Here is a 12,920-nt window from a genome sequence, read left to right as displayed (position 1 = left end):
CGTCACAGGCAAAAGCAATACAATATGCCGTTTGTTTTCACCTTGTAAGTTGCGGAAATATCAGAAATGCCCGGATGTTCGGAAATTGTCCATATTATTTTTGTCCCGTTATCTCACTGCCAGATTTCCCCCTGTAAATATGTAAATATCCGAGATGTGACGTTATCAGGATGTCAACGACTATGATTGGTCAACTCCGGGCTTTGGGGCGGGGCTTGATGCCTGACACAGAAGCGACTGGAAGGAATCTCTTGGCGTTCAGTCAAGGTTCCAAACGTCCGATCGTGCAATTCAGACAAGTTTTTCCACTGCGATGGCTGCACAGCGATCGCAGTTTACGGGACTTCGTCCTAGAATATGACTTTGTGCCTTTTGCGTGTGCAACACGAAAGGACGACGCGAGGACGAGGAGAAGTTCGAGGTAAGAACCGCTGCGGCTAACCGTTAGCTACGTTACGCTGCTTCGAATATGAACTCACGGCAGCGGCGGCCCATTTAGTGCGTTTTGCGGGTTCGCTCCCAAAAAAGAAATAGAAACAGATACAGGGCAGCAGAGTTTATTGGCGTTAGCCAGTGCTACAAGCTTTCCTGACCGGAGCTAAGCTCGGAGCTTCGGTGGCTGATGCTGATGCTGACTCACACGGAAAACAAAGACAGCTGTAGAAGATTAGGATTGATGATGATGATGATGATGATTGACGGCATCTACTTGGGCCAAGGCGGGGCTTGCAGAAAGGTTTGGAGGGGCAGCTGCCGCCCAAAGTTTTAACAACATCGCGAACCTGCTTCATCATTGTAGCCTGCTACACTGAAACGACAACAGTAACGCTCTTGAATCTTGAACCGGCTGAGGAATCCAACCGACATCGCGATGTAGCAGGATGTGATTTAGGATACAAAACAAAAAACACCCTGCTGAGCACTTTCGTGGTTCAGAAGTGTAATCCACACCATGTTAATGTTACATGTAAGATTGTTAAATCCATAGATTTGTTAGCTTCATTACCGATAGTACGTTTCGCACGCCACAATTGTTTGGTACAATTTTGTAGAAGTTGTTGTAGTAAATTATTGTACTATTCTAATTCTTTCCTAATAATTCATTTTTTTAAGCTTAACCTATAGGACTAAAACTTTTAAGTATAATAAAACCTGATATTGTTTATTGTAAGACGTAATGAATGTATTGCTTGGGAAAATAATCACATATTAAATCACAATGACAATATTAGGTGCAAAAAAAATTGCAATTGGATATTTTTTCAAAATGGTTCAGCCTTAAGCCCTCGTAGCAGCCCATAATCATTAAGAAGCTTACATGGGACCACAACATAAACACTTTCTCCATTTCATCCAGCAGAATATCTTTATTTTCAACTCAACATGGCCACATTTCACACATGGAAATAATTGAGACTGATCATTATTATTATTATTACTTTTACTGACTTCTTTTTGCTTGGTGGCGTGCTGTGAGGTTTTTCAAATATTAAAGGTACCTTGGCTCAATGAATGCTGGGAAACACTCAACTACAGGTTTTATCGAAGCCATATGCCACCTGATTGTTGACCACAAGATCGAGATGAAAGTTAAACTCTCAGTCTGCACAGGCCGTGGGAGACATTGTCTCACGCATTTTTGTGTGTGTTGTCTCGGAAGCATCATGCGGTGGGCCTGGCCGCTCCTGCCCGCTCTGATGCTTCTGTCGGAGCTCGTCACCGTCCACACGGCGCCGTGTCACACATGCCAGAAACTGGCGGAGAGTTTCATCAAGGTATCGTGGTGGCGTTTTTTGCGCGCGTTGTCGTCGCATCGTCGCTCGTGAATGGCATTCCTCCTTTCTAGGGCTTGGAGAGGACGGCCAGCAAGAACTTTGGGGGAGGCAACACGGCCTGGGAGGAAGACAAGTTGTCCAAGTATGCAAGCAGGTCAGTCACTTCATCTAGGGCCAATCCAATTAGGCTTTGAAAGTTTGTTTGGAACAGCTAAACAAAAATAGACAATGAAATAGCGAACAGCAGTTTTCCAGCCAAGTACTCAAAAAGGCTCTGTTGAAATCACACTTAAACTTGAAGTCAAAATCACTACTCAAAATGCATTTTTTGCTGACAAGCAAAAAAAAAAAAAAACGTTCTCTGTACGCACAAAAAACAAAGTGAAAATGTGTCGAACCATGGGCTAAAAAGTGAGGTGCGTACTGCCTGGTGTACCACCCATTACTTGTTTCATCCCAACCCTTTGAATTGAATTGAATTGAATTGAATTGAATTGAATTGAATGGGATCAATCCAAATTTTTTGTTGACTTGCTGTTGCAGCGAGACTCGTCTCCTGGAGATTGTGGAGAGTGCGTGCGACAAGGCCGACTTTGAATGCAACCGCTTGCTGGAGCAGATCGAGGACCAGGTGGAGACGTGGTGGTTCCACAGGTAACCACGGAAACGTGGCCATCAAATTGCTCGTAGTGGGCACAATTCCAATCTTCCCAAAAATGCTTTTCTGCTACGCTGCTACCTTGACTTACAAGTTCCCCAACATGATAAAACTCGTCACTTGGTCCATAAAATAATAATAATAGTAATAACTAGTGGAGCAACGGATTCAGCGTTGATCCGTAGTCGGTTCGGATCAGGCCCCACGATTCGGATTGCCTTCGATCTGCGGATTGGTTGGTTGGTTGGGGGGGGCACAACATCAACGTGCGTATTCACAGTGGACACCAGACATTAGGGGTGGGAATCTTTGAATGTCTCACGATTCGATTCGATTCCAATTTTTGGGTCTGCAATTCGATTCAGAATCGATTTTCGATTCAGAATAAAAATAATTTATTTACAATGATTTGATTGACAATGGTTTTTGCTTCAATCTATAGATGTACAAGGAATTGCATTGATCTACTCCAGTCTGACTCGCTAATGCTAATTAGTGCGCTACTCGCGGCACTTTAATCACTCAAAAGAATGGCTCTACGCTGAAAAAAAAACACTTTTATTGGAATAACTTGATCGTGACTTTTCCCTTCTACTCTCTAATGTATTAGAGTGCGTGGAACCACACTGCCCCTCAGTGGCCAAACTGGGTACAACATGAACAGCGCTCCAAATAAAGGCACACACATACAAATGCAAGACAGTATAAAATAATTTAAATAAAATTGATTTTGGGACATTTAAAATCGATTCTGAATCGTACTAAATGAGACTCTATTTTATTTTTTTTTTTTGGCACACCCCTACCAGACATGTCACGGAAGCTGAAACATAATCATCGTAACACACCGCTTACGCTCAGGCTAACTTCAAAATAAAGTTTTACATTGATGCCAATGCAAATAGCTTTAGTAGACTTTTAATTTGAAAGTGGCCCACGTCGTGGCATGATGGCTACCTTGACATCCTTTTTAGACGTTCGTAGTTTTGATTGACGCTAAAGTTGCGACCGCTGACCAACATCAACACAACGCCATCCCGAACTCATATTCAATAGGTAATTTAGGATGCTAAGAAACCGCTAATTAATGACTTAATCATTGTATAATATGGCAGAAGTCTCCGAGGTAAGTGACTACTAGCTAGCTTGCAGCTAGCTGTTAGCATATCCTACGGGTGCCTGGCTGGTAGCTGTAAATGAGTTTGACAGCTGGTAACTGGCTTACTTGAGTTCTTTTTCAGTATTTTGGACCAAGGCTACTTTGAAGCAGTCTACTTTTACATTTGAAATATTTTTAAACGATTGGCCTTGTTTTCTTTCAGTGTTAAAGAAGAGCAGCATAGTAACGTGCGTAGGTTAGTAAGCTTGATTTTGAAGACACAAAAAGGACTCCGCCAGTCGCCTGAATCTGAAGTCAAACTATGCACATTTTCACAAGTTAAAAAAGTTGAAAACGATCACGTTACAGTTTAATATTGATGTTTTTTTTCTCTCTCTGGTGTGGCAGGAACACATTTACATACTCTTGAATCTTGAAAGTGTGAATGAAGGCTAAAACGGCAGCCCAGAGCGTACAAAATAATTTCTAAGATGTGAACGGGCTCTTTTGCACAAATCCACTACTTCCTGAATTCATTACCACTCCTTCATTTGCTGTCTTTCATGATTGGACAAACTGATTGATCCAGGTGTGCCTGACCTCAGTAACCACGACGACAATGGCCAGACACACCTGGATCAATCAGTTTGTCCAATCATGAAAGACAGGAAATGAAGGAGTGGATTTGTGCAAAGGACCCATTTCCGTTCACAAAACAGTTTGACAAAAAACAGTTATGATTAAGTTCAATGAAATTAAAATTAAAAAAAATATTTTCCCATTTAATTTGAGTAGGTTATTCTTCCAGTACTTTGCTGTACAGTGCTATTAGAATAAGGTTCCCAAAAAAGTTTGTGTTTTTGAGGATCTGAAATGGATGGACGGCATTTGCGTTTGTTTCACTGGGTAAAGTTGAGATCCGACATTTTTGCTGTAGGCAGCGCGAGGCGCCCGACCTGTCGGAGTGGCTGTGCATGGAGCAGCTGAGGCTGTGCTGCCCTCGCGGACACTTCGGACCCGACTGCAAAGGTCAGCGGCCGCCCTGCCCCGTTTGCACTCATCAAAAAGAGATGACAGGTGAGCGCTAACACGCAGGCCTTTTTCCCCATCTAGCGTGTCCGTCGGGTCCCGGCGGCGTGTGCGGCGGTTTGGGCCGCTGCGAGGGTGAGGGCACTCGCTTGGGGGACGGCCAATGCGTGTGTGACCCCGGATACGCTGGCCCGCTCTGCCAGGACTGTGCTGAGGGCTACTACGTAGACAAAAGCGCCAACGCCACCGCTGGAGCCTGCGCAGGTGCCGGACTTCTTCCACTTTCACTTTCATTTAGTAAGGCCGCTCTCATTTGAGCCTGTTTGTGTAGCGATGTGACGAGCGGCCGCCATCTTTGTGGAATTGATCCAAAACTGGGAATGATTCCTTTTGCAGTCGTTCATTCCTGACTCCCTACAAGTTGAGGTGTCCTTTTCAGTCAGCCTCAGCGTTTGGACAACAGTTATAAAAAAAAAAATCAAACAATCGATATCGATTCATAAAACCACAACTCGATTATTTTGATGTCTTTTCCACATAAATTCATAAAAAAGTAGAATTTTGAAGGCCTTTTTTTTTTTTTTTGCATTTTACTTGTTTTCTTGAAATGTACTGTTCATATTTAAGTGTTTTCTTACATTCATGAAAGACCTGACTAATTGCACCTGAAGACAATTCAGAATCTTTTTAATTTAGATTTACAACTGTTGAATTAGAATTATTCAAATATTTTCATCTCGTCCTTGCTGATGTCAATGTTTGTGTAACACTTAAGTGATTATAGCATGTGTTACTACTTTCATTACTAAACTAAATCATTTACCCAGTTTTCATCAATATCGGATTGAATCAAAGTGAATCGAATCAAGAAAAATCTAAATCGAATCGAACTGAACTCTTGTGAATTGAAAACAAATCGATTGAGGAAATTAGAATTAGAGATAGACCGATATGCTTTTTTTTCCAGTGCCGATACGATACCAATTATCGGTAGTCAGGGAGGACGATAACCGATATTTGAAGCTGATATACATTTGCACAAAAAAAAAAAAAGTTGGTGTCAAAATTTTTAATAATAAAATAATCATAAAAACGCCAGCACTTGACTGCTTAAATGCCTTCAAGCACATGTTTATTAAACAGCTTTTGTGATTTGCACCATATTAAAGGTTTTTTGTTTGCTGTCAGCTTTTGCACCAACTATAATGCCAACTACCAAAAAGCCACAAATCAGCAGGCTAACTGTTAGCTCGCGGGCTTACCATTCACCCACATGCTAACCCCGGGATAACTCCCAAATAGCCGCTAAAAAAACGGCTATTAGTTAGCCCGCGAGCTAACCGTTAGCTCACAGGCTAACCTAATAGCCGTTAATTTGCGAGCAACCCGGTTAGCTCGCGGGCTAATAGTCGCTAATTTTCGAGCCACCGGTTAGCTCACGGGCTAACCATTCACCAGTTCCCAAATAGCTGCTAATTTGTGAGCTAACTGTTAGCTCGTGAGCTAATTGTTTACCCAAACGCTAACCCTGGGATAACTCCCAAATAGCCGCTAAAAAACGGGTTAGCCTCAGACTAGCCGGGCCGATTATCGGTCTATCCCTAATTAGAATCGATACCCAGCCCTAGCCATTTTTGGAACATGTTGGTTTGTGTCCCCCCCGTTGCCCGCAGCCTGCTTCTACTCGTGCGCCAAGTGCTCGGGGCCGCAGGACTACAAATGCCTGGACTGCAAAGCGGGCTGGATGCTTCACGACAACAAGTGCGTTGGTGAGTGAGCTTGCTCCGGTCGCACGGCGACTCATCGAATTGGACGCGTCTCATCCCGCTGCTCTCGTTGCGTCCTTCTAGATGTGGACGAGTGCGGCACGGAGCTCTCGCACTGCCCTTCCAACACGTACTGTCACAACACGGACGGCTCTTACGACTGCAGAGGTAGGCTTTGACTGCTCCGGCTTACTTGAACCACAGTTCAATGTTAGTGTGTCCTCCATCTTTGCCCAGGATGTTTTGTATTTGTTTGTGTTTTTTTCTCAAATCACTTTTGGGCTAGCATAGCTTTCGTCTCTTTCCAGGTTGCGACCAGGCTTGTGTGGGCTGCATGGGCAGCGGTCCTGCCCGCTGCAAGAAATGTGCACGAGGTTACAAGCTGAAAGGAGCCAAGTGTCTCGGTAAGGATTTCATTTGCTTGAAGGTTTTGAAACGCTAATGAACTCGGCTGTCATGCCACGGCTTGCTTTCAAATGTTTTCATGAGATCTCTTCAGTACGTCCGCTACTGATTCTTAAATACTGTCAAGATCCCATTGCACTTGATTCCTCCAAAAAGGATCATTTATTGTTGGTCTATGTAGGCCAGTAGAGTACATACAGTATAGTGGCAGGCAGAACAATTCAATGCTTGTCCACTAGATGGCAGAATATAAAATTAGCCTGTGACATCCATAGGGCCCGACATATGCCTTTTTTTTTGGGCCGATGCCGATTTTTGGCAGAAAAAAATGCAGATTACCGATTAATCTGCCGATTATTTAAACATACAGTGGTACCTCGGCTCACGAACTTTTCGCCTCACGAACATTAAATTCGCGAGCATTTTGTCTCGGCTGACGAACTAGTTTTCGGCGGACGAATCAAATCTCGCGACACGAGAAATCACGAGACGCTGACGCACGCTCACTGCGTCCCAGTTCGTCGCTCCCTTTGTTTGAGTGCGGACGTGGTTTGTGTTCGGTAGACATTTTGGATCATTTTGGAGTACTTTTGGAGTGTACTTTTGCTACCATGGGACCGAAAAAGACCCCACAAAAGGCTAGTGTTAAGCCTAAGAAGACATTGAAGAAAATTACGGTCGAGCAGAAGAAGGAGATCATCGACAAACACGAACGAGGTGCGCGTTTGTCAGCATCAAGTGAGAGCATCAAGACCATGTTAGCAAAGTGGCGTGATGTGCAGGATTTTGTCGAACAGTACCATTCAGAAAAGACTGTGGCTATGAGAATCATCAACATGATGAATGATAATGTGATGCCTCAGTTTCGTAAGACCTTACAACTCAGAAAGCAACAGGTGTCAATTAAGAGGTTTTTAGTCAGCAACAAGGATAAAGAGTCTCCTAAGAAGCAAAGAAGAGAAGCCACACCGGAGGACTCTCCTTCCAAACAGTAACTCCCTCCCTCCCTCCTCCTCCCACTCCATTCCATCAAGCCTTCAACTACTGTATCATCACAAAGGCAAGTTGCAAGTTTTGCAAATAAAAACACTTTATTATACAGTACAGTGTATTTCTTTAATTACAATACAATAGCACATTTATTATACATAAAATAAGGTATATTTTGTGTAGTTTTAAGGCTTTTTTAGTAGAAAATTGTGTTTTATGGGGACCTGGGAACGGATTATTCTCATTTCAATGGTTTCCTATGGGAAATACTTGTTTGGAAGACAAACTTTTCGGCTCACACACTCTCTGTGGGAACCAATTAAGTTCGTGTACGGGTACCACTGTATATATAATGCATGAAATTACCCCTCCTCCCCAATAAAACCATTCTTACTTGCTTAAAACTTCTGTAAAGAATTAACCTTTTCTTTTATATATTTTTATCATGCGTTATTTTCACAAGTCTTGGGACTTACTGGGCTAACCTGGGACCTCGAGGCTTGTATTTCGTACCATGTCATGTGGAAATGTGTATTAACACACACAAAAAAAAAAATCCTTGGATGTTTGCATCCTTGCATTTTGAGAAAAGAATCCTTGAAATATCTTAAAATTGAACTTTAAAGGATAATGACAAAATAAAACGATAAGAAAGTTAAATAAGAATTGAATAAACTAAAATAATAGCAACTAAAAAAAACACTAAGAAGAAATATTGACTTCCTGTGTGTTTCAGCCTCTTGGGGGAAGTGTGGTGCCGTGCATTTATGGCGTACAGAAGAAAGTTGTGATTGAATTAAATAACTTGTTTTTCACACATTGGGAAGAATTTGTGCCTTTGTGTAGTGTTATCTTACCTGTGGGTATGTGTTCCCACTAGATTTGTGTGTGGATGTTCGTTATTTGAAGGAAAAACACTCTCGAAGTCGATGCTGACTTCCTGTTGGCATTTGAATGGGATCCTCCCCTCGCATTTAGCATTAGCGCTAGGCTAGCGATATTTAAAAAAAGAAGCATGTTTTGTATTTAAATATACAGTAGATGTAATTCTTAACCTTGTGTGTTTAGTTTTACAGTTAACTCCAACTCAGGTGCCATTAAACAGCTTAAAGGACGCTTGGGGGACAACAGAATAACCAGAATAACATATGTTACACACTTGCTAGTTGCTAATGCTACGCAAGAAAAAGGGTGCATTCAAGGTGCTTTCACAGTGTCGGAAACTTGGGTTTTCTTTGATACTGTTTTAAGGGAAAAATAATCAGCCATTTGGTACAATTAGCGGATTGTTTTTGGCTGTTGCTTAAAGGCCAATAATTGGCCGATTATAATCGGCGGCCCCTGACATGCATGGCTTGTTGTGGCAGATGTGGACGAATGCAGCGAGGGCGGCATGGCGTGCCCGGGCCTCAACGAGGCCTGCATCAACGAGGTGGGCTCCTTCCACTGCGACTGCGCCGACGGCTTCATCCGGAGAGACAGCATCTGTGTCGAGAACAAGCCTCCTGGTATGTCTACGCGCGTGCTGCTCGCTCTCCCGTCCGTCCGTCCGTCCGTCCGTCCGTCCGTTCGCCCCGGTTTGACGTTTATTTGTGGTTTGCGGACGTCCCCTCCAGCCGGTCCGGAGAAGGGCCTGTTTGACGACATGACAGACGACGAGGTTCTGGTTCTGCAGCAGATGTTCTTCGGGGCGGTCATCTGCGCCCTGGCCACGCTGGCCGCCAAAGGCGACATGGTTTTTACAGCCATTTTCATCGGCGGCGTGGCCGCCATGGCCGGCTACTGGCTGACGGAGAAAGGAGACAACATGCTGGACGGATTCCTCAAGGGCCGCTAGGACGCGAGGTGGAGGCTCGAAACGCTGGCGTTGGCTCGGGGGAGTCGCCCGAAAGTCCCTCCCTGCGTTTGCATCGGTAAGACGGCGCCAGAACGCAAAGGCATGCTTGAAGACGAGATGAAGCTAGCGCTGCACCTGTTTGAAAGGAATTCAACTGAATTCCCGACCTGGACTTTGTTGAGTTGGAGGTTCGTACAAGCACCGCTCATGATTGTTTAAATCATCTACTGTATTTACAAAGTGGCTGATTTTTATTTATTTATTTATTTATTTATTTATTTCCTTCCTCTGCACACAATCAAAACCTCATCATCGGGGCGGCATGGCTCAGTGGTAGAGTGGTCGTCTCCCAACCCAGCGGTTGTGGGTGCGATCCCCGGCCATTGTGGCCCGTGCGCAAGTACCCTTGAGCAAGGCGCCGAAGCCCCAGTTGCTCCTGATGATGCGTCATCAGGGAAAATGAGCACATCATCTTGTCCGCTCGTCACGACTCAAGCGAATGTTTTCATCCTTTTAGTTCAAATGCATGACACTGAAATAAAACACGTTAGATTGGTAGTACAGTACATGAGATGTATTTATTGCTCGTCTTTGGCATGGAAGACGATCGGATGCCGGATGCATTTCTGATCCCTTGATTTTTTTAATTTATTTTTTGTACACTTTGAAGCCCCAGATGTAACATGGCGAACATTTTTCAAAATGTGGCTGGATTATCAATGCCTATTTGTGTCCGCATGGTCGCTCAAAATACAAATGAGATCGTCCTTCCTGGAAAGTCGGGTAGGCAAATGGAGCGCACTTTTAAGGTGGAAGACACAGTTTGAAGCATGCAATGTGAAGTTTATATTACGGGCAAAATGGAAAAAAAATGTACCTCATGTGACGTCCGGGGGAGCCGTAAAGAAGCAATACCTGCATTTCAAACATATACTTTGGTTTGACTTGATGTTGACAAATCCTCAGTTAACGTTTCCATGTCGTCCCTTTTCACTGCGTGCGTCCTTCCGATGTAGCTTGTGTCGTCAGCAACAATCACGTTTGCGTTTGTTAAAAGGAACCAAGTTTGTTTGTATTATTTGTTTGGTTGTTACCAACATAACTATGAGATTCATTTTTCAGAAATAATTTGTTATTTACGTTGGAACGCTACGGAGGCTTACCTTACTTTCTTTATAGGTGTTTTTCAGAGAGCCATTTGACGTCACTACGCACTGAATGCGTTAATAATGGCGGCGTACATACAAATAAAGTTTCTACACAATGTATTCAACTGGAAATGATTTTTGAAAAATGAATCTCATAGTTATGTTTGTAACAACCAAATAAATAATAGAGAGCAAACTTGTCATTACAGTCGGTCGGGGTTCCTTTTAAGTTAATTCTCAGCTTTTTCAATAAAGGCAACAAGAAAAGTGTCTGGCTTTGGTGACATTTGTTGGATGGGTGACGGTGTTCAATCAACAATGATAATGAGAATTTACAAAGTAGGCTGTAAAAAAAAGCAAAGTAGAAGTTCAATGTTAGGGTGAAACTAATGCACTGGTTTGGTCTAAAGTCCTGTGTTTGTTTGCAAGTTGGCATTTGTAGGGATGTAACAATATCCAAATGTCACAATACAATAATTATCACGATATTATGGTGGTGTTGGCAATAAAAAAATTTAAATAAAAAAAAGTTTATAATACTATATACAGTCGTGGCCAAAAGTTTTGAGAATGACAAAGTATTGGTTTTCACCAAGTCTGCTGCTTCAGTGTTTTTAGATTTAGGGTTTGGGTTAACCCTTCTTCACAGCAATTGAACCTCTCTCCTTGAAGTTCCTGATGACCCGATGAATGGCAAATAGAGACTTATTAGCAAGTCATTTCAATTCATCTGATCACTGTGCATAACATTCTGGAGTACATTCAAATTGCCATCGTCAAAAATGAGGCAGTTGATTTTGTCAAAATTCATATTTGTGTCATTCTCAAAACTTTTGGCCACGACTGTACAGCGTACGTTACTATTGGCTCAGCAGCGTAAAGTATCGTCGTCTATGTAGTTCAAAATGCTGTGCTTGGCTGAAGCAGGTGAAAAGTAACGTTTTTTGATGGAAATGTGGTGCTTTGAATATAGCATGACGATATTGTGGCCATTTTTAACATCGCAATATCACGATATTGTGTTATTGTTACATCCCTACTAAACTGGGGGAACAGGTTAGCAAAAAAACCCAAATTGTTCATACACTGGCGCCAGAGGGGCTCTGTAAACAAACTATTTTCGTTTCTGTCATAAAAATTGAAAATCTCTTTTGAGGTCTCCCTGATTTGTTGAAATTTAGATGTCTCTGGGGTTGGTGAAGGACTCTGATTGGTGGCCTGGTGGGTTGTGTCTGGTCGGTGCTGGATTTCACTTTCCTTTCTTTTCTTTGGTCCTTCCTCGGGTCTCCTGACGGCCTCACGACTCTGGCTGGAAGTGTTCAGTTTAGGTGAACGGTATGGGATTTTTTTAAAATAGGTTTTAGGTGAACTAATGAATACACACACACACACTCGCACGCACATACACATTATCACCTGCATACAAAAATAAAATAAAAAATAAAAATAAATAAATATATATATATATTAAAAAAAAAGGAGAGCAATGATGATGACATGTCAAATCGGTAAAATTACCGAATGGACAATACTGAGTTCTCCAGAAGAAAAAAAAAATTGAAAATCAAACTATTATTGGACTTTTCTTTTTAGCCGTTTCAGACAACAAGAAAGCCAAGCTGTATTTCAATTTTGATGTTTCCTTTCTAAAGAGAAAATCAAATGAGTCATTTTTCTATTTTTAAGATCTATTTCCAAACGTAATATCCAATGGCCAAAAAGTTAAAGTACCACTGATTGTCATACCCAATTAAGTGGGGTGAAATTCGTTCTCTACGTTTGACCCATCCCCCGATGGAGGGGTGAGCAGCATTTGGTGATCTAACCCCCCCCCCCAATTCCAACCCTTAATGCAGGGAGGCAAATGAGTTCCATTTTTATAGTCTTTGGTATGACCCGGCCGAGGATTGAACCCACGACCTCCTCTACCACTAGGCTACTGAGCTAGTAAAAAAATAAAAATAAAAATAAAAACCCACATGGACCGGAAGTTGATCTTCTTAATATATACTGTACATACATATACAGTTGGCACTTTATCCTACTCATTAAGTCACTTTATTGATATTGTATATTTTTTATTCTTTATTCAGTTGCTATTTCTCAATTGCCGCTAGGGGATGAATAAAGTTATATTGAATTGAAATGTATAATAATACCATTGTGGCCGAGCACTGCTGTGTCCATTTATGTCAGGCTTGTGTAAAATTCAA

The 12,920-nt window shown here is 42.4% G+C and overlaps 1 protein-coding gene and 1 long non-coding RNA gene across 2 annotated transcripts in view; one reads left to right on the top strand and one right to left on the bottom strand.

Moving 5' to 3' along the window:
• LOC144055530 (uncharacterized) overlaps positions 1-4,215 on the bottom strand; it is a 146,326-nt gene extending 142,111 nt beyond the window's left edge. The window contains exon 1 of the long non-coding RNA XR_013294898.1: positions 4,133-4,215. This is a non-coding gene — a long non-coding RNA (uncharacterized LOC144055530). The remainder of the gene's footprint in view (positions 1-4,132) is intronic.
• creld1b (CRELD disulfide isomerase 1b) lies at positions 168-10,977 on the top strand. The gene is made up of 11 exons (XM_077571482.1): positions 168-421; positions 1,661-1,775; positions 1,847-1,929; positions 2,319-2,429; positions 4,470-4,561; positions 4,646-4,825; positions 6,235-6,330; positions 6,412-6,495; positions 6,636-6,731; positions 9,090-9,230; positions 9,339-10,977. The coding sequence occupies exons 1-11, from the start codon at positions 171-173 to the stop codon at positions 9,557-9,559; spliced, it is 1,470 nt and encodes a 489-aa protein (XP_077427608.1). The 5' UTR covers positions 168-170; the 3' UTR covers positions 9,560-10,977.
• The last annotated feature ends 1,943 nt before the right edge of the window (positions 10,978-12,920 follow it).

Source organism: Vanacampus margaritifer, chromosome 1, assembly GCF_051991255.1.
Source record: "Vanacampus margaritifer isolate UIUO_Vmar chromosome 1, RoL_Vmar_1.0, whole genome shotgun sequence".
In the NCBI taxonomy this organism is placed as follows: Eukaryota; Metazoa; Chordata; class Actinopteri; order Syngnathiformes; family Syngnathidae; genus Vanacampus; species Vanacampus margaritifer.
This window is presented reverse-complemented; position numbering and strand designations above follow the sequence as displayed.